Raw genomic sequence first — 22,466 nt, forward strand, 5'->3', positions numbered from 1 at the left:
CACAAACTTCCGTGTTATGTGGCCCCCAACCTGGACCTCTGGCCTATGCCACGGACGCCTTGGCTCTAGACTGGAACAACTGGGAAAAGATTTATGTCTTTCCTCCGGTGAATCTTCTCATGAAAGTCTTAAACAAACTCAGGACATTCAAGGGTCAAGTGGCTCTAGTAGCCCAGACTGGCCGAAGAGCAATTGGTACCCTCTCATTCTGGAACTGGGTCTTCGCCCTCTTCGGATCCCCAATCCCAGGCTCTCCCAGTCAGTACAAACGAAGACTGTGTTCGCTTCCTCAGGGGATTCTCAAAAACCCTAACTTTATGGATTTCATGAAGTTTGCAGCAAAAAGGGATGCGAATATTGACCCTCAGAATATTCTCTTCTTGGAAATCCGATAAAAGAGATTCAACTTTGAGACAGTATGATGCTGCTGTCAAAAAGTTAGCAACCTTCCTGAAAGAATCAGATATTAGGATCATGACAATCAATTCAGCTATATCCTTTTTCAGATCCTTATTTGAAAAAGGCTTAGCAGCTAGCACAATTACGACAAACAAGTCAGCCTTGAAAAAGATTTTTCAATTTGGGTTCAACATAGACTTGACAGACTCCTACTTCTCGTCTATTCCCAAGGCATGTGCTAGACTTAGGCCTTCGGTAAGGCCTACGTCAGTATCATGGTTCTTAAATGATGTTCTAAAGCTGGCTTCAGAAACCAATAATGACACATGCTCGTTTATAATGCTCTTAAGAAAAAATGAAATTTTCATTATTAAAATGAAGTTTTATTGTATACTTACCGAACAATTATAGAGCCGTGATTTCCACGAGCGGCAGGATACTAATTCAAATTTAGCGCGTCGGCGTCGCCAACACTGGTGGTGATGACTCATCTCCCTCCACTCGCGGGAGAACCAGGTACAACTGCCCAGGTGAATCCAATTCTTTCTGCCCGTCCGTCCACCTAAGGGGAGGAGGGTGGGATAATCATAATTGTTCGGTAAGTATATCAATAAAAAACTTCATTTTTAATAATGAAAAATTTCATTTTTATTGTAGTGTCTTACCGAACAATTATAGAGCTGATTACACATTTATGGAAGGTGGGATTCAGTGGACCACTAGTATTTTTAAATGGTTACATTTATTGCAATATCCAGTAAACACTCAAGGTGTCTGTTGTACCTTACCTTGTAAGAGAGCTACAGCAGACTGTTACTGCCTCTGGTCGGTGCTCTTCTTACTATTGTAGAGGAATTGGAATTTGACCAAAGTTAGCCTCTACAGGAGTGGAATCCTTCCGTAGTTCAAGCGAGTCAAGGCTGACTGACGGAGGTTAGTAACAACAAAGATTGCCCTTGCCCTGGGCTAAGACCAGAAATTCAATCATACAAAACATTTGTCACCAACACCAGATTTAAAAAATATATATACCCAACCATTGTAAAATCTGACCTAACAGACTGGTGAGTATCCCAGGTACTCAGTACCCCCAGCTTCCCTTGAACTCGACAACCTATTCAAGGTGAAAAGTTAGCATAGAGGTGACGACCCCTGTGCCGTTTCTCCCAACACCATGCCAGAAACCGCCACCGGACCTAACGTTTTACAATTCTCGAAAACAAACCGTTTCTATCTCTTTGAGATAATGACTCGCAAAAACCGAATTCGATCTCCAGAACGTGCTCTGAAGAATCGAAGCTAAAGATAAATCTTTCTGAATGCTAAAGAAGTTGCCACTGCTCTTAACCTCGTGAGCTTTAACTCTCAGAACGGAAAGATTGTCATTCTCGGGACTGCGATGTGAGCTTCCCTGATAAGCTCTCTAATAAAGAACGATATAGCATTCTTAGAAAGAGGACGAGAGGGATTTTGAACCGAGGTCCAGAGCTTAGAAGATTGTCCTCTGATACCCTTAGTGGCAAACAGATACTGCTTAATAGCCCTGACTGGACATAAGAGCCTTTCTTCCTCCTCATGTCCAACCAAATCAGATAAGTTCCTTACCACAAAACTCCTCGGCCAAGGATTAGAAGGATTCTCATTTTTGGCTAGAAAGGTCAAAGATACCGAAAATACAGCATTGCCTTGAGAGAAACCGACTCTTTTGTCTATAGCGTGCAATTCGCTGACACGCTTAGCAGAAGCTAGTGCAATAAGAAAGAGTGCCTCTTAGTCAAGTTCCTGAGTGAAGCCGACTTCAAAGGCTCAAACGGTGGCCCCATGAGGAACTTAAGCACCACATCTAAGTTCCAAGCCACTGTATCTTGCGGGAGCTTAGTGGTTTCGAAAGACCTAATGAGGTCCGACAGATCTGAATTGGAGGAAATATCCAAACCTCGATGTCGAAAACCGAAGAGAGCATGGCTCTATATCCTCTGATCGTCGAAGGAGCCAGTTTCTTAGAGTTCCTAAGAAATAGAAGAAAATCTGCTATTTCTGTTAAAGAGGTCGCAGAAGTAGAGACTTTAGCACTTCTACACCACTCTCTGAAGATTCTCCACTTCCCTTGATAGAGTTTGTTAGAAGACTCTCTCCTACAACGAGCGATAGCTTCTGCAGCTCTTCTTGAAAATCCTTTCGCTCTGACAAGATTCCGGACAGTCTGAACCCTGTCAGAGCTAGAGCGGACAAGTTTTGGTGGAACCTCTTGAAGTGAGGTTGTTTGAGAAGCCACTTCTCTGGAGGAAGAAGTCTGGGGAAGTCTACTAACAACTGGAGAAGGTCCGGGAACCACTCTTTCCTGGGCCAAAAGGGAGCGATTAACGTTAGAGTTACATTGCTGTGCGACATGAACTTGTTCAGCACCTCTCTTATTAGACCGAACGGAGGGAATGCATAAGCTTCCAAGACCCGACCAATCCAACAGCATTGCGTCCACCGACCAAGCTAGAGGATCTGGGACTGGAGAACAAAAGAGAGGAAGACGGTTGTTCCTCGATGTCGCGAACAGGTCTATTGACGGTCGTCCCCAAAGGCGCCAAAGTTTCTGACAAATCTTGTTGTCCAAAGTCCACTCCAGAGGTAACACTTGCTGTTGACGACTTAACTCGTCCGCCAGGACGTTCATCTTTCCCGGAACAAATCTCGGGACTAGCTGAACCTTCGCTTCGTTTGACCACAGGAGGAGATCCTTGGCTACTTCGTACAGAGAGAAAGACTGAGTCCCCCCCTGTTTCCGCACGTACGAGAGAGCCGTGGAGTTGTCGGAATGCACTGCCACTACTCGGCCTTCTACTAAGCTCCGAAACTGTCTGAGCCCTAAGAAAATTGCTAACAGTTCCTTTACATTTATGTGGAACTTCTCCTTCTCCGACCAAGCTCCTGAAGTCCGTTGATTTCCCAGTAGGGCTCCCCAACCTGTGTCCGATGCGTCGGAAAAGAACTGTAGGTTCGGGAGGATGGGTCGTAAATCTAACCCTTCTTCCAACCTTGCTCGAGAGAGCCACCACCTTAGGTCCTCTTTTATTTGATCTGTGACAGGAAAGGTAATCGAGTCTGGTGTGTCTTCCTGCACCAAGAGGCTCTCAGGAAAAACTGCAGAGGTCTCATGTGCAGTCTTCCCAACGTCACAAATTTCTCCACTGACGTCAATTTGCCCAGGAGCCTCATCCACTGATTGGCAGAACTTACCTTTTTGTCCAAGAACTCCTGAACTGCCTCCAGACAGCCTTGAACCCTCTTCGGGGACAGAAAAGCCCGAAAAACTTGAGCATTCAGAATCATCCCCAAATAAAGGATGCTCCGAGATGGAACCAACTGGGACTTCTGTTTGTTGACCCAGAATTCTAACTTTCTGGCAAGATCCGAGTTGTTCCAAGGGTCCTTCATGCACCGACTCTCTGATTCCGACCGGAGAAGCCAATCGTCCAGATAGAGGGAGATTCTTACTCCTAATATGTGTAGCCAGCTTCCTATCGGGGATAGAACCCTGGTGAAAACTTGAGGAGCGGTCGCTAGTCCGAAGCAAAGCGCCCGAAACTGAAACACCTTGCCTTCGAACATGAACCTCAGGTACTTCCGAGATTCGCGATGTATCGGAATGTGAAAATAAGTGTCTTGCATGTCCAGAGAGACCATCCAATCCCCCTGTCTGATGGACTCCAGAACGACCGAGTGGTCTCCATATGAAATTTTGTTTTCTGGACATGCAAGTTCAGGGCGCTCACATCCAAAACCGGCCTCCAGCCCCCTGATGACTTGGGAACTACAAAAAGGCGATTGTAAAAGCCTGGAGGAAAATCCCCTTCTATCTGTTCTATCGCTTCTTTGAGAACAAGCGCTTCCACTTCTGCGGCTAGCGCCAGAAATTTGTCTGAGCCCGGAGAGTATGCCTGGAATGGAATTGGCACAGGTGAGAGCGAGGGAGGTGAAACGAGAGGAATACGATAGCCGAACTTGAGTACTTGCACTAACCCAGGCTTCTGCTCCTCTGTTTTCCCATTCCTCCCAAAACAGAGCCAGCCTGGCTCCCACTGGGTGCATGAAGAACCGAGCTTTCATTTGGAAGGTTTGTTAACCTTGGCCGAGGCCTTAGACTGAGGTCGCAAATTCGATTTCGGCCGAAAGAAGCTCTTGGGTTTTCTCCCTCGAAAAGGCGCTTGGGCCAGAGGAGAAACCGAAGGAACAGTCTCCACAGGAGCTTTAGGTCTCTTAGTAGACTGTGCCAGTAAATCGAAGTAGATTTCTTATCTAGCGCAGACGAAATTGACAACACTACATAGTCTGGAAAGAGGTTATCTTTCACAAAAAGGAGCAAACAGAGAGCAGACTTCTGTTGGGACGTAACCCTTTTAGAAGCAAAGGAGCACCAAAGTTGCCTTTTCTTAAGGGTACCAAAGGCGATGAGCGAAGCTAACTCATCACATCCATCCCTAATGGATTTGTCCGCACAGGACAGAAAACACCAATCCAATCCTCCGCTAACTCCTGGGAAAGAGAAGGACAGTCTTCGATCTTGGCCGCTAAAGCGCCAATAGTCCAATCAAGGAAGCTAAAGACTTCCAAAAGTTTAAATTGATTCTTTACAACGTGGTCCAACTCAGGCGCTGTAAAGAAAACTTTCGCTGCGGCGAAAGCAGATCTTCTAGAGAGTCGATTAAACTGGAGAAGTCTCCCTGGGAGGAGGCAGAAACTCCCAGAGAAGGAGCTTTCCCCCAGTTACATAAAACCTATACCTCTTACGAAGCAACTTAGAGGGAGGGTAAGCAAAAAGAGCCTTCCTAAGTCTCTTTTCATAGACATCCATTTCTCCGTCTCTTTCAACGAATGTCTAACCGCTTTAGATAGAACAAGTTTTGGGAGGAGAGGGTCTGAAGTTTTCCTCCTCATCAAAAAAAGTCCGAAGTTGGGGAGCGCGGAGCCGCTTTCTCAAAATAATCTGGATAAGATACCAGAAGAAATCTAAGGAGAAGTGAATAACACGAGAGGTGATGTGAATCCTCCTCCTCTACTTCTTCTTCATTCTCCGATACCGCCGAAGAAGTAGACGGAACTACAACCGGATCTGAAGGTTTCGAACCACCCTTGGACTCATTCATCCAGTTGGTTAACATCTCTAACTGCTTGCGCAAAGGCGCCAGAGACGAATCAAAAACAGTTAACGTAGGCTTGGAAGAGCCTAAATGTTCAGCAGGAGGCGGAAAACTACTTGCGCCTCGCTCGGAGCCGCCGAAATTCGAGGCGAAACAGGCGCATCAGGCGTAACAGACGAAAAAGCGCCTAAAGAAACACCCTTAGAACTGCTAGCTACAGCGCTAAAACCACAATCTCTACTAGTAGATGGAGCCGAAAAAGGCACAGATTGAGGCGACGAACGAGCCGCTAACGGCCGAGGCGCAACCCTACTCTCAGGCTCCTTATACCGCTTGACTGGAGGAGGCGAAGAATCGGCGCCTGAACGCCTCTTTAAGGGACGCGAAAACGGGCGAATCTCGCCAAGAGCGCCGTGCGACCGGAGACGAATCGCTTGAATCATTTGAAAGGCGTCTGACCGCAACACCTTTCCAACGCTTAACCGAGCCCTGTTGAGGCGCAACAGGCTCAACAAGAGAGGCGCCTGTCTGTGGGCAAATCCCGATCGACTCCCTTGGACTTCCGGTATGTCTTCTCCCCGGTGCGGGGGAGCTGGACAGTGACCTTTGTCTAGGAGACGTGTCAGGACAGACAGACGCACCCTCAACTACACTCTTACCTGAGCCGCTTTCTCCAAAAACGTCTTAACTGAATTACCAAGTTGCAAAACCGTATTCGCTAGTACCGAAAATTTCTGATCTAACCTCGATTCCAGACTGGCAATGGTGTCGGAAGAAACTACACGGGAAGCCGGAGAAGTGGGATTAGTAGGAGGAATAGGAGGTGTAGTTAAAGGAGACATAACAATTTGAGGAGAAACAGAAGGAACAGATGCATCGCAAGACGAAGCAGAGCTAAGTCTACTTTCCCTAAGCGCTGCTTTTCTAATTCTGTCTTTAGCTAATTTCTCCGAGTATGAACTAAAAAACTTCCATTGAGAATCAGTCCAATCACTACACTTCGTTACATGTTCGATTGCTGAACAAACCTGTCCCCTACACTTAACACATTTAGTGTGAGAATCATACTCTAGCTTGGATAATCTAGTTTTACATCCTGAGATGCAAAACCTAACTCCCGACGGACTAGAATCCGACATGGCAACGCCTAAATAAAAAGCAAAATAACAACAACGCCAAAAAAAAGAGTACTTCACCAATTCCGAAGATCAAATCCACAAGAAAAAAGCGAAGCAAAGTTATCCAACCGCACCGACCACCGATGTTCACCGGACGCCGGCAGGAAAAGAATTGGATTCACCTGGGCAGTTGTACCTGGTTCTCCCGCGAGTGGAGGGAGATGACGTCATCACCACCAGTGTTGGTGACGCCGACGCGCTAAAATTTGAATTTAGTATCCTGCCGCTCGTGGAAATCACGGCTCTATAATTGTTCGGTAAGACACTACAATAAAACCCTATTTTTATTAAGCTTGGCCTCAGGAGCTAGAATTTCAGAACTGTCGGCGTTATCCAGAGATCGGATCATATTCAGTTCCTTCCCACAGGGGAAGTGCTACTTTCTCCGGAACGTAGCTTTATAGCAAAGAATGAAGATCCTTTGGTGAGGTGGGAACCATGGAAGGTACTACCCCTTCCACAAGATGTATCTCTTTGCCCAGTTTCAGCCTTACGAGCCTTTCTATCTAGGACCTCTCATCATCATCGGGTCCTCTCTTTAAGAGAGAAAAGGTGGCACTTTATCTATTAAAGGCATCAGGCAACAAATCCTGTACTTCATTAAACAAGCCAATCCTGACTCTTTCCCAAAAGCACATGATGTCAGGGCAGTAGCCACCTCAATTAACTATTTCCAACATATGAACTTCGATGAGTTGAAAAAGTATACTGGATGGAAATCGCCGACAGTGTTCAAACGTCATTACTTAAAGTCCTTGGAAGCTCTGAAATTTTCAGCAGTTGCAGCGGGGAACATAGTTTCCCCTGACTCTGACTAATCTTTAGTAGAAGATCCAGTCCTCCTTTCTACCTGCCTCACCCAACAGTTCGTCTATTCCTGCCTTGTTCATTTACGGTCACCTTGTGTCTTAGCTGCTTTTATGATGATGTAGTGGGTGTCCCTTATTTTTTTGCTAGGGACACCCACATTTGATGATGGATATTGATCTCGTGGATGTCATCTCCTTATTTTTATGCTAGGAGATACATCTTATTGTAATGGTTACGGGTTTTGTATATTAAGTCATATACATTCCTTTATATATTATTATTATTGAGTTTGTTTTATTCAACTTTATATTAATTGCTTTAGAATGTTTTGTATACATAGCTTTACACAGATACCATTTTTGTACATATATGACATATTTCTCCTGTATATATGTATATTACCTTAAGTTAAGAATATTATTAGAATTAAGTGTAATTTAAGCAATATTTCTATTTTGTATCACTGTGTATATGTATCCTTATTAGCAATTATATCGTTTATTTTTATTTTATCTTTTATTTGAGACCTCTTTGTATTTTGTTCAATTCTTTACAATCTTGTGCTATTTCTCTGGTACGATTTCGCGCAGCGACACGAGCTGAGCCCAGAAAAGGGATTTTGACGTAAGGAAAAATCTATTTCTGGGCGATTGGCTCGTGTCGCCAGCGAAATCCCGCCCTACCCTGTCCCATCGCCAAGATTGTCTGCTAACTTCAGGATGGCCACCAGAGGCGCAGCAGTCGGCAGCATGGGATGGAGTAGTAGTAGTTGGTGCTGCTAACTCTGTGGGTCGGCTCTCCTCTTGGGGATTTTGTAGTGGGAGAATTCTATTGGCATTTGGCTCGTGGTAGTGGTCTCACTCGCCATAGTGTTCATACCGACACCCTCCTGGGGGGGTGAGCGAGTCAGTTATACTGACCTTTTTCTTTATTTATTTATTCTCTGGTATGTGTAGTACATTTACCCTAGAAATAATAGATTAAAGGATATTCCGCTGGCGACACGAGCCAATGCCCAAGCCCAAATAGATTTTTCCTTACGTCAAAATCCCTTATTTACGTCCCGGGACTATAATAATTAAAACCACCCGGAGCTGTATGACCCGGAGTGTGGGGTACCCGAAGTAACCCGGGACGGCCACATAAACTCGCAAGTTCCGTGGCAAAAAAGAAAAGAAAATAAAAATAAAAGGGAGAAATAAAATAACAAATATAATATCTCCGCCACACGGAAGAGAAACTTCCGTAAACATAGCCCTCAACGACTACCGGAGAGGCCTGAATCTAAATCCGCCTTATGCGGAGAGGGAATGTTTTAGGCGGATGGATGTAAGCTCCGGAAGCTGAAAGAAGCAGAGCGCAACAACTCCACGGAAGCCGAGGCTGATTACGCAAAGCAATCAACAACTCCGGAGGCGGTCGGCTGAGAAGTGACACCCACCAACCTAAGGTCCTGGAGGACCCTCTACACCCCCCCCCTATCTGCTGATGGGAACGGCTGTCAGCGACAACCGAGGCGAGAGGAGCACCCAACTACTGGGGGCCCCACGTGAGGGGGAGGGAAGGAGGGCTGATGGGGTGACGATCACGTGATCAGCGTATCCTCGCAAATAAAAGATTACGAGGAAAACGCAGGCATAGCCTATGTAGGCTAACCGACCTAACATCCAAAATATACATAGACAAAATAAAATCAATTACTTAAAGCTAAAAGAAAATCATGCTTTAACACGGGGGAAATGAAAATAAACTGTCGTAAAATATAAAACCGCAATGAAGGCCACTCGATAAACAGTGGGCGCAAAAGGGGAAAAACTACTTGCTTACTGACAAAACGATAAGAAACGGCAAGCTGACGAAAAGAAAAAGGGAAAATTCTTGAATGAAATAGGACGGTGGATAAACGGCGAAGCACGAAACAAAGAAACGTGCTCGAAAGAAGACCCCCCGGACCCCGTGAAAAACTTGAAAATATGAAAATAACAAAACATAAATGGAAATCGGATCGACTAAAAACTGCCACCCAAGAATAAATAAATAAATATATACATACATATATATATATATATATATATATATATATATATATATATATATATATATATATATATATATATATATATATATATATACATATATATATATACATACATACATGTACTGAAATATCACATGTTACAAGCAGAGAGGAAGACTACTCGAAGTCGGTTCAATTCAAGCGTAAATCGTACAATTCAAGGGTAAGCCGTAAAGGCGACTTGCCGCCCGCCCCCTATTTAAAAGTGACGCCTAATAAAATTCTAAATAAAGGCAAAACGGATAGGCAAATGCACTCCCTAAATATTGAAAAAGGGCGGAACCAGTACTTAACTTGGGTGAAGAGGTAGATGACGATCCGTAACCAGAATAAAAATAAAAGAACAAATAGTAATATTCGAACGTGCGAACACGGAATGGCTATCGAAAAGTATGACGTCACAGCCGCCTTCAACGGGGTAGCTAGGTGTGACCTATGGGTCGGCTCCCCGTATTTAGGGTCTTTTGATGAGGAAAAGGCTAATTGGAGGGGTTGCTGTGGTAGTGTTTAACACTCGCCCAGTTTTATACCGACACCTTTTATATAGGTGAGCGAGTCAGAGGCTTCTGACATGTCCAATTTAGCAGTTCTCTGGTATTATAGCAATATTTTACTAGAAATAGTGCTTAAAAGCAGACATATTTCACTGGGCGCACGGCTTCCTTGCCCAGAAATAGATTTTTCCTACGTCAAAATCCCTTTTCTGGGCTCAGCTCGTGTCGGCCTATGAAAGGATCCTTAATATCATTCTTTCTAGGTAAAATTAATCTAAAATTACCAGAGAAAACAAAATTAAGAAAATGTCAGTAAAACTTGACTCGCTCACTCTTAAAAAGAAGTGTCGGTATGGTAATAGGGGCGAGTGGGAATCACTACCACGAGACATTCACCAATTAGAACTTCCAATCAGAATCCCCTTAAGAGAGAGCTGATACCAACGGGCGATGCAGCCGCTACTACTACTACTAGAGGACGCCACGGACAGCAGCGCCCTAGCGGTCATCCTAATCTTTAGCGCTAGCGTCCAGACGCATTATTTTTCTGTGCTGTGCTTATTTCGGGATTTATCCTATTCTTCACCATGGAACGCTCTGCAATTGCAACGGCTAAGTTAAGTAACTCATAAGTAATGTTTTACTGCATTTTTATCTTCCGGGTACCAGTATTTTCCTCCTAATAGGTCATATACGGTTTCCCGGTTGTCTCGTGGTGGCGCCATGCTGCCTCGTTAAGAATTCCCGGTCCTCCATACTGGGACTTCTTATATTATGGGCTTTACTATATTACGTTCATTGTCTTTTACATCGAGTTTTAGCTAGTTTAGCCCCCCCCCCCTACCATTTCTCTTAGTTTTGGTATTTAGGGCTATTATATTATTCCTGCCCAGCATCCCGGCTCTTGCTCTTCATCGGCTATCGCTGGCTCCGAGTAGGCTTCTGTTTCTTGGAACAGTCTGCCTCCTCCTGGGCTTCTTTCTCTTTTACTAAAAGTGTCTTTTCCATCTTTTCGATGTAATATATATTATATTTAGGGTGTTAGGCTAGCCTAGGTGCATGTTCCTTGTATTGGTACAGCCTGGTTCACGTGGCCCTCCCACGGTTGTGTTGCTCGCGGCCTAGGCCACTTGCGGTCACGTGTTCCATCGTCACCTTACCCTGCCCCTGCCCTCCCTACCTGGTATAGGGAGGTGCTGGGGGACCCCTTGGTTGTCATGACAACCTCAGTCGCCTTCTCTCTCCCTCTCTGAGGTGGCCAGGGGTTCCTCCCAGCGGGGGGTATAGGGCGACCACTCATGAGGTACCGGGTCTCCGAGCGGGTAGTCGGTGAGGCGGGGAGGAGTAGGCCATCCCCCCCCTCTCTCTCTCCCGCCGTGTTACGCCGAGACCTTCCTCCCCCCCTCCCCAGTTGCTCAGCCACCTTCCCTCGCTATAACGAAAGGAGCCTTCCGTCGCAGCCGGGGCACCTTTGGTTATAGATTACTGGCTCCCCCAGCGGGCGGGGTGGGCACTACTAGTGGTCGGTTGCTTGCCTACTATATCCTTACATCTCTCCCCTCGATACCGGAAGGGAGCTTGCTTCTTACCCGGGCACTCTTCTAGTAGACGGGTGGAGAAAGGTTTGTTATTATTGTTATTTTAAGGATATACCCTAATTTTACGATGAATTGTTTAATTTTATTATTTATATCTACCATCCCGCCATTTTCCGTCGTGGTTTCCATTTACCACCACTCCTGGTTGGTTTCTTTTTGTGTCCCCGCCATCAGCGGAGCTATAGCCTAGGACACCCAACCAACCTTGTTACCACACGTATTATGGCGGGGCTCTGGTTTAATCTAACTTTATCGCTCCGGCACCAGCGGAGCAACTGTTAGGCTGTAAGTGTTCTCCTGATACTCATGTATCTTTCCACTTACAGGCTACCAACTGTCAGGTCCCGGCGTGCAACGCGACGTTGTACGACCCCTGCGGCCACGATGAGTGCAGGTCTCACGCCCCTTGTGCCACATCATTCAACGAGATGATCGTCTGGCACCCAGAAGCCTGCGCCATCTGCTACGACCTAGTCGGTCAGCTGGGTTAGAGGGGGTAAGGTCCATTATAGGCTTCCTTATCATTTTACTAACAACTCTTAGTCATAAGTTTGTTAACCCCGTTCCGCCATTAGAAGCTCATCTCGCCCTTTCTTTCAGGCTACTGGTGTGAGGGAGGTCGCCCTCGCTACCCTGAAAGCGTGGGTGGGCGGCTTCGGGAAGAACGCCGCCAAAGGCCAGCCGTACATCCTGGACAAGAAGCTGGCCGTCCAGATCTTCCCTGCGGGCAAGTCAACTGGGTATGTTGACCCCTTGTCCGCAGCCCCTCTAATAGCCTCCATCCAGCAAGATCTCCAGCAATCTTTTGGGGTCGTAGCTTCCCAGGAGTCGGTCCCGGACGTCGCTGCCCTGGACCTAAACATCGAGCCCATGGCGGTAGGGGCAGAGGATTTGTTGGTTGAGGTAGGTGTGTCGGGCGCCCAAGGTCTTTCCTTGGTGCTCCTGGATCTTCTCCTGTCCCTTCCTCGAGCGCTTCTTTCCAAGGCTTTGTGGGATCTGAGATCCCTACCCGCTCTCCCGCTCTCTCTGTACCCCCAAAGGTGAAGGGACAGAGAGAACCGAAGACTCTATCTAAGACAACTTCTAGGAAGTCGTCTTCGTCTTCTTCGGCTAGGAAGTCTTCGACTTCCTACGCCGCGCGGTGAAAGCCAAGCCGAGTTCTTCTCACTCGAAGAGCTCTAGAAGCAAGGCTTCTAAGGAGAAGACTCGCGCTCCGCCGAGCCAATGCCTTCTCCTGCCTCCACCGCTTCCACTCCGGCAACGCCGGTGGGAGGAGCAGGACCTAGCACTTTGATCCACTGCTTTCTCAGCAGTGGTGATGCAACAGGTGGGCGAGTTGGTTGGCTCGCAAGTCTCCGCCCTGGGGACGAGATTTGAGCAGATGTTCGCACAACTGTCGAGCACTCTGTCTCAATCAGGCCAGTCCATACAAGATCTCTCTAACAGGGTTAGAGAGAATGAGGACCGAGTAGCTGGGCTCTCTCAGGTCCCTCTTCCAGTCTCCCCAGTGCCAAGCACTGGCATTCTCCAGCTCCGCCATACGACTCTGCCAGCTTTCTCCATGGAGAATCCATGGAGAGTAGCTGCCTACGCTCCTTTTAAGGATGGGATGATCTCTATCCCGGAGTGTGGAACTCGGAGGATTGAGGACTTCGAGTTTTACCCTCCGGGTCTGACGCAGCCTTTCATCGGTTATGCTAGGCTGACTGTAACGGCTCTTACTAGGGAAGACAAGATCTCTAGGGAGTCTGTTCTATACAGTAGGGATCATGCCAGCGGGAATGGGTTCACTGCCTTGAGGACTGGGAGTGCACGAACACTAAGCTCCAGGCCTATAAGAGTCCTTTTACTATTTCGCGACGGAAGAGGAGGCTTCTCTTCCGTTCGCCACGAAAATAGTAGAGAAGACCCTTCAGGCAGTCCTCAAGGATGAGCCCATGCCACAGTTAAGGGAGGCGGAGTCTACTTCTCCGCTCTTCCCGGCTTTCGGAGAATTGCGGAGAACTTGCCAGCTACGTTCACGCTTGGTAAGCTCAAACCGGACTGCTCCATGGACCAGTTCGGCGAGAAGCTGCCAAGGCTGCACTGATTCCCTGATTCAGGCAGAGTTCGACGCGCGAACCAGGTTTGGCAGGTCCCTCAATTCTCTTATAATAACGGAAATGGCTGCTCTCTCATATGCGACGGAACCGCTGTTTAAGATCTTGGCAAAATCCCAGTTTCAGACGGTCCTAACAGATGCTTTCGACTTCTTCCAAGCTAGGAGGAATTGCCGAAAGCACGTTCTGCAGGAGTGCACTATTAGGCACGAGCCTAATAGACTCTTGGCTTCTAGCATGTGGGGAGCGGATCTCTTCCCAGAGTCCGCTGTTAATGAAGTGCACCACGAGGCTGCTAGGCTCAACCAGAGCCTTAGAGCTAGGTGGGGTATTTCGTCAAAGAGGAAACAAGAATCCGTCCCCACTGCTGGTAAGAAACCAAAGAAGGCTGGTAAGAGGTTCCAGCCGTATCAGAAACACCAGCAACAGCAGCAATTTGTGCAGGCCGTCCCGGTTTACCCAACAGGGACAACCTGCTAGTTCGAAACAGAACAGCCCATCCTCCTGTTGTCTCCTCAATCACAGCCGTCGACCTCCTACGCAATCTCGCCGGCCTTCAACCCTACATATGAGGCTCAAGGCTACAAACAACCGAGAGGTAGGGCGAGAGGTTACTTTCGCCAGCGTGGCGCAGGAAGGGCGACAAGGAGCAGGCAGTTCAGAGGAGGGCGTGGTGGTCTCAACGCCCATCAACAATGAGGCTCCCAGGTAGGAGGGAGGCTGTTCCTCTTCCGCCACAGGTGGGGGTTCAGCAATTGGGCACAGAGCATAGTGTCAAAGGATTGGGTTGGAGTTGGATCAAAGATCCGCCTCCAATCAAATCATTCCACCAAATACCATCAGAGGAATTGACAGATTACGCGGAGGAACTCCTTCAGAAAGGAGCTATTGCGAGAGTCAAGCATCTAAAATTTCAAAGGTCGCTTATTCAGCGTGCCAAAGAAAGGCTCAATAAAAAGAAGGGTTTTAAATCTTTAGACTTGTCAAAGCTAAACTCTTTCATTCGTTGCGACAAGTTCAAGATGCTTACCCTCTCGCAAGTAAGGACCTTACTTCCGCGTGGAGCCGTCACATGCTCCATCGATCTTACAGACGCATACTATCATATCCCTATAGCCAGGCACTTCCGCCCATTCCTAGGATTCAGGCTAGGAAATCAGACATTCTCATTCAAAGTGATGCCCTTCGGTCTGAATGTAGCCCCAGGGTATTCACGAAAATAGCAGAAGTGGTTGTACAGCAATTGAGAACTCAGGGAATCATGGTAGCAGCATACCTCGACGATTGGTTGATCTGGGCACCAACCGTCGAGGAATGTCTCAAAGCCACCAAAAAGGTAGTTCACTTTCTGGAACATCTGGGGTGGGGTTCCAGATAAACAAAACGAAATCCAGACTTACCCCGGAGTCTCGTTTTCAGTGGCTGGGAATCCAATGGGATTTGTCTTCCCACAATCTGTCAATTCCAGTGGCCAAACGGAAGGAAATAGCAAAATCTGTCAGGCAATTTCTCAAATGCAAACAAACATCAAGGAGAAACCAGGAGAGAATCCTAGGGTCCCTTCAGTTGCTTCGGTAACAGATATCCTCCTGAAAGCAAGGCTAAAAGATTTAAATCGAATTTGGCGATCGAGAGCAAACACCAAATCTCGAGACAAGTTGTCAGTAATCCCACAGATCCTCCGCAATCAACTCCGTCCATGGTCAAAAGTAAAGAACTTAGCCAAGAAGGTACCCCTTCAATATCCCCTTCCAGTGTTAACCATTCACACGGATGCCTCCCTGTCCGGGTGGGGGGGATACTCTCAGTTCAAACAGGTTCAGGGTACTTGGTCAGTTCAATTTCGCCAGCTCCACATAAAACGTTCTGGAAGCAATGGCAGTATTTCTTACCTTGAAGAGACTGCTTCCCCCGAAGAAGTCTCATCTAAGGCTAGTTTTGGACAGTGCAGTGGTAGTTCATTGCATCAACAGAGGAGGGTCCAAATCCAAGCATGTGAATCATGTCATGATAGCCATCTTTGCCCTAGCAAACAAACACAAATGGCATCTGTCTGCCACTCACCTGGCAGGGGTAAGAATGAAATGGATAGCAGACGCTCTGTCCCGGTCAGTTCCTCTGGAATCAGAATGGTCTCTAGACGACGGGTCATTCCAGTGGATAAGCCTGAGAGTCCCAGGTCTCCAAGTGGATCTCTTCGCCTCACAAGCGAACCACAAGCTCCCTTGCTATGTGGCCCCCAACCTGGACCCTCTGGCTTATGCCACGGACGCCCTGTCGTTGGATTGGAATCAGTGGAGAAGAATTTATGTTTTTCCTCCAGTGAATCTTCTCTTGAAAGTCCTAAGCAAACTAAGGTCTTTCAAAGGGATAGTAGCTCTGATTGCACCGGACTGGCCCAAGAGCAACTGGTATCCTCTTCTTCTGGAATTGGGCCTCCGACCTCAACGGATCCCCAATCCCAAGCTATCACAATCAGTACAAATGAGGACTGTGTTCGCTTCCTCAGGAATTCTCCAGACCCTAACTTTATGGACTTCATGAAGTTTGCGGCTAATAAAGATGCTAATATTGATCCACAGAATATTCTCTTCCTAGAATCAGATAAGAGAGAGTCAACCATAGACAATATGACTCGGCTGTTAAAAAATTAGCATCTTTCCTGAAAGAATCAAACACTACAACCATGACAGTTAATCTAGCTATATCCTTTTTTCAGATCCTTGTTTGAAAAAGGTTTAGCAGCTAGCACTATTACCACTCATAAATCGGCTTTGAAGAAGATCTTTCAAGTAGGTTTTCAGATAGATCTGACTGAATCTTATTTCACGTCTATCCCTAAAGCCTGTGCTAGACTTAGACCTTCTCAAAGGCCTACTGCAGTTTCATGGTTCTTAAATGATGTCCTCAAACTAGCTTCAGATACTGACAACTCGTCTTGTACATTCATAATGCTCCTGAGGAAGACATTATTCTTATTAAGCCTAGCTTCAGGAGCTAGAATTTCAGAACTGTCGGCTCTATCCAGGGATGCGGGTCATGTGGAATTCCTCCCATCAGGAGAAGTTCTACTTGCTCCGGATCGTAGCTTTTAGCCAAAAATGAGGATCCTCTTGCAAGGTGGGCCCCTTGAAAGTTATCCCACTTCCCCAGGATCCTTCTCTCTGCCAGTATCAACTCTAAGAGCCTTTCTATCTCGTACTTCCTCAAGATCCTCAGGTGCTCTCTTCATGAGAGAAAAAGGTGGTACTTTGTCAGTAAAAGGTATTAGGCAACAAATCCTTTACTTCATTAAACAAGCCAATCCTGATTCATTCCCAAAAGCACATGATATCAGGGGAGTAGCCACCTCAATTAATTACTTTCAACATATGAACTTTGAGGATCTTAAAAAGTATACTGGATGGAAATCCCCGACAGTCTTTAAACGTCATTATCTAAAGTCCTTGGAATCTTTAAAATTTTCAGCAGTAGCAGCGGGAAACATTGTTTCTCCTGATACTGTATAGTAGTCGTAGTACAAAGATCCAGGTCTCCTTTCTACCTACATCATCCAACATGCCTCACCCTATCGCCATGCTACTCGGATATCCTAGCCTTAGCCGCTGAATCATAATAGTGGATTGTCCCTTATTTTTTTGCTAGGGACATCCACACTTGTACTGATGGTGTACTTCAGTGTACCTACCCTTATTTTTATGCTAGGGTAGGACACAATGTGTTTTGTATATTTTGTAAATAATTTTCAAGTAAACCCTCCCTGTTTATATTACACTGCATCATTGTATTTTACTGTGGTTACTGTATTTTAAGTACTTTAAATTACTAACGTTCTGTTATATTACTGTTTAGAATAAGTTAGTTTAAGTACTTAGTTTGTATGCGTAATTGATTTACGTATATTATATCCATCATTTTACAACTGATTTTCATTTGTCCCTTTTTCCCATCTTGTCTGTTTCTCTGGTACTCTTTCATAGGCCGACACGAGCTGAGCCCAGAAAAGGGATTTTGACGAAGGAAAAATCTATTTCTGGGTGATTGGCTCGTGTCGCCCTATGAAACCCACCCTATATTGTTTTCCCCCCCATGCAGGACAAGATGTTTTTAGGTTAAGGATGTCCGCTAGGGGCGCTGCTGTCCGTGGCGTCCTCTAGTAGTAGTAGGTAGCGGCTGCATCGCCCGTTGGTATCAGCTCTCTCTTAAGGGATTCTGATTGGAAGTTCTAATTGGTGAATGTCTCGTGGTAGTGATTCCCACTCGCCCCTATTACCATACTGACACTTCTTTTTAAGAGTGAGCGAGTCAGTTTTACTGACATTTTCTTAATTTGTTTTTCTCTGGTAATTTTAGATTAATTTACCTAGAAAGAATGATATTAAGGATCCTTTCATAGGGCGACACGAGCCAATCACCCAGAAAAAAAAAAAAAAAAAAAAAAATAGATTTTTCCTTCGTCAAAATCCCTTTTTTGTGAAAATATTTTATTTTCGTGTTTAGTCAAAATTTATAAGATCAAAGGAATACAAAGCATAAAATTTCCAATTTATCTTTAGAAACCCATTTTAGCTTTTCAATTCTATAATAATATTATCATTGAATTTCTTACAAAGTGAGATTTACTGCATTTGCATAACTCTATTCCTATATCAAAAGCCAGGACCAAAAAATGGCCGCCATTTGTAATGTGTCCAAAAAAAATTTTTCTTTTAGATTCATTTTAGCCCTTAAATTCTATTGGAATTTTATTCAGATTCAAATTTTCTTTCAACAAGATATAACACATCTGATTTTAGAACTATAAAAATGCACTTTTTAACATCAGGGAACAAAATAGCTGCCATCTTTGACTCAATATGGTGGACAAACCACAATGAACCCTGACATGCCACCTCTTAATAAACACTCCACAAGCATCATATTTACAGTATCAAAAGTCAAAATGAGGTGACATACAAGTGCACACAGCTCCTACAGAAATGGACAGCCTTAGGACAGATAAAAACTTTTGACTCCATACTAGTCAAAATTATTCAAAGTTTCATCACATACAAATTACTATTTCCTTTCATAATTCCACAAAGGTAAGATTAAGTTTCAAAGGGCTGCTAGTATAATTACTGACCTATATTTTCTTGGCAAAATTAACTAAAAGAGCAGGTTGACTTTTATTGCACAATTTTTTATAAAGACCTGCCAACAAAAACAAGAAAAACTGATACATGTAGTGCTGGCCCTGACATGAATGCCTAAAAACAAGGAAAGTTCTTGTAACTTCAAGGGTCTTCATACCGGACTTAGAACTTGGGTCTATATCGAGATCAAAGGTTTCATAATATCTATGTACATTAAATGCTCTTCATTCAGGATATGTCTCATCATGGTTATGATGGCAACAAAGACTCACCTGCAGTTTAGGAGCCACTGCACACTTGACCTACCTGTCACACCAACATCATTTCATTTTGTCACATGGACATGACCTGGCCTTTCACAACAGCGGGGTTCAAAACAAAACTTACATTATTCTCTGGTTTGCTAACATCATCAAGTCCTTTATACAGGGATAGCTGCTTCGACAAAAAAGGAAAGACTGAACTTGCTTAAAAAAAGATAAAAAAAGACTTACCTCTCATTGTTTAAATAGGCTCTCCTGTGTCAAAATGGACCACTGCAGTAAATAATATACAGAAAACTTGCCTCACTCATTGGCTTGCCCGAGTCTTCCAGAGTCTTCATACCACCCCCTACAAGAGTCCACATTGGTTGATAATAATGCATCTGCAACAGAACGTCATCATCATTGATTTAGTTACCTTAATTTCAAAAATGTTCAATGCTTGCATACAATTCCACCCTCTACTAATTAGGCTGATAATAGAAGTGTACTGTAGTACTTATTCAGCATTACGTATTGGATGAAACTTACCTTTATGAAAGCAGGTCTAAGTACGTAAGTTAAATAATGATGCATATAATGCGATAAAATTGAAAGAGACTGCTTCATTTTTAGTTCTAAACAGTTATTTTGTAAGTGCGGGTATCATTATATAACTACCACAGAGCATGCAACGATTTGAGTACTAATACCCCAAAGATCAATAGCACATCCCCTGTTATGAATCCAATGACAAGTTATATCTATCCCATTAGTAAGTAGGTAAAATGTAAAGATAACATGAATGTAACAAGTGCCCGTTAATAATAAATACTTTTAAGGTAACATGAGGTTCACTTTACTCACATTTGCAGGATCAATGACGGCAACTTGTCCTTTGCCGAGCTTTGATGAAAATTTTGCAGCCGTTGCACAGCCACCTGCACCACCACCCACGACCACTAACTTGTAGCTTTTTGAAGAAAGGAGGAAATTTCATATAGAACATAGACAGCTACAGACACTCTAAATGGAGTGTATTTTTTTACAGATTAATTCTAGGCAATAACTCTGCACGGACTGCAAGGAACGGTCATGCAAATACGAAAGCAACTAGGGATTGGGGGCGTCCAATATTTAGGACTAGCCCCTGGGAGTTAATCGCAGTTGATCCCCAACAAATAACGGTAAATTCTTAATAAGCAACTCAAATAGTATAGGAAAGTATAATTTCCAAAGAAATACCCATCGCAAAGTTATTACGTAGATCTACCCTTTACAGCAAACACTCTTCATTCCATATACTAGCAATAGCTTGCAGAATTAAATGTATTAAAGATATGGGCAACATTCCTCTAACCTTTTATGATTGGCACATGTTGTGGATAAGGCTGCCCTCTGTAGCGATTCTCTCAAGCCATGAGCAGTTAAAAGGCGAACTCCTCGCTGAGACATCATCTTGTTCTCTGCAATAAAAACAAAAACAATAATTGTGAGAGCTTTTAGAAATTATGATGATTACACTGTTTATAGGAATTTACTAAAAGGGATAATTCAACTGGTCTTGCCAGATGGGGCCACCTTGCTGTAATTGCAAGTTTTATCCTTGACGTTCCTATCATTGTTAGCAGATCTAGTATCACTTGATGCTTTTAGCATGATTTGAGGTAAACTTCATTGCCTACCATAATATTTGGCATAACGACCCAGTCAGCATAATTCTAGTTTGGCATAAATATAGAATCACTTAATAGAAACAATATAAATGTCTTAGTTTGATAAAAAAAAATGTATTTAACAAATTAGGTTTATCAGTCTAATGTCGCATAAGATAATTTGAAGACAGGCCCGACTGATGTATCCCTCGTACTGCCCAAGCTTACGAATGGCATGCACTATTTATAAGTGGCAATATTGACAGTTTTCTTTCTGAAAACCTCAACATACTCAACACAGTCATTCTGGGATAAAGTTTATCAAAGTAAGAAATGTCCTATTCTTTCAAAGTTTGCTCACGCATTGTTAACCTTATGAGTGTATTTTCTCCATGGTAAACTTGAAAAAAAAAATAGAGAAACGAAACATACTGTCGAATATTTCAGTAACAAATGCAGTGAATTAGGGAATCACAAAAGCATGTGACTGCACCAAATTTAAGCCTTCCAAGGACATGCTGAGGCATAAACAAAGGTATTTACTATTAATAGGGTTATCAACTTAACACATTTAATTCACATTTAACAAGGAAATCTTTTAGTTAGAATTATGTACCTGCATATGTTTATGTTTATTCACGCTTTTACGAAAATCACGTTTATTTTTTAACAACTGTGTCCGATTTCCTGTTGATTTAATTTCCTATTCTTCGTAAAAAGAAGAAAAATGTTTGATATCCAAATCCAATACCTTCCACCAGACACGTCTCCCATAGAAATGTCAAATGTTTGTTAATAGCCAATTTTATTAATGTTATATATATGTTTGTATTTCATGTGAAATAAAATATTTAATTGGCATAAAATTGTGATTACTTTGTCATCCCAATAGCATAATTCCGATAGATTTAGCATAATTTCATATTGAGTTTAGCATCAAATGAGATCTGGTAACACTGATTCCTAAGCAAAATTTTGGACCCATATTAAGAGCTTTAACCTGGAGCCATGATTTGAACAAGCTTGAATTTACGGTATCCAAGTAACCTTTCACAATAAAGTTACTTGATTTCTTGTCCAGCAGTTTTGAGATATCACCCTATTTCCCATAGATAAGTACTTCTTAATTACCTCCCCTAGGTAAAAGGGCATATGGCCCTCGTCATCTGAATATTGATCCCCTTCGCCAAAGGTTGCTTTGTGCCAGGCTTGGCTTTAACTGACCCAGTGGCTCTGGAGAAGTCGTCAAAAATGCAAAAAGTTTTCGAACTAGGCAGCATATTCAAGCCAGACACTTTTTTTCTTCAAGTTTTTATTCAATAAATTATTTACAAAACATTAAAATAAATCCAGAACTACATATATTTTCATCTAAAATACATTGCATTTAATGTTACAAAAATTCTTTGTGAAATATTTCAACAATTTCTCTTTCAAAATGGCCTTGATATCCCTCTGGTTTTTTATAATCGAAGCTTTTATTCTATTCTGGGCAAACTTTGATCAGAAAAGCACGGAAGAGATCATGAAAATATTGGAAGGTGGAAACTTCTGGGCTCAAGTAAAACGCCTCTGGGTATATCAGAGAAATAGAAAGCAGTCAGCTCAGCTATTGATGATCGACCAATGCTGTTAGTTTTTCGGTTG

The 22,466-nt window shown here is 44.0% G+C and overlaps 1 protein-coding gene across 1 annotated transcript in view; it reads right to left on the bottom strand.

The window, feature by feature from the left end:
• The window catches only part of LOC135216319 (sulfide:quinone oxidoreductase, mitochondrial-like), a 144,815-nt gene that overhangs the window by 60,208 nt on the left and 62,141 nt on the right, over positions 1-22,466 (bottom strand). Inside the window, exons 2-4 of the mRNA XM_064251491.1 lie at positions 20,525-20,630; positions 20,032-20,137; positions 19,488-19,568 (exon numbers count right to left, since the gene is read on the bottom strand). Coding sequence (XP_064107561.1) covers positions 19,488-19,568; positions 20,032-20,137; positions 20,525-20,622 — 285 coding nt within the window. The 5' untranslated portion in view covers positions 20,623-20,630. The remainder of the gene's footprint in view (positions 1-19,487; positions 19,569-20,031; positions 20,138-20,524; positions 20,631-22,466) is intronic.

Source organism: Macrobrachium nipponense, chromosome 6, assembly GCF_015104395.2.
Source record: "Macrobrachium nipponense isolate FS-2020 chromosome 6, ASM1510439v2, whole genome shotgun sequence".
Classification (NCBI taxonomy): Eukaryota; Metazoa; Arthropoda; class Malacostraca; order Decapoda; family Palaemonidae; genus Macrobrachium; species Macrobrachium nipponense.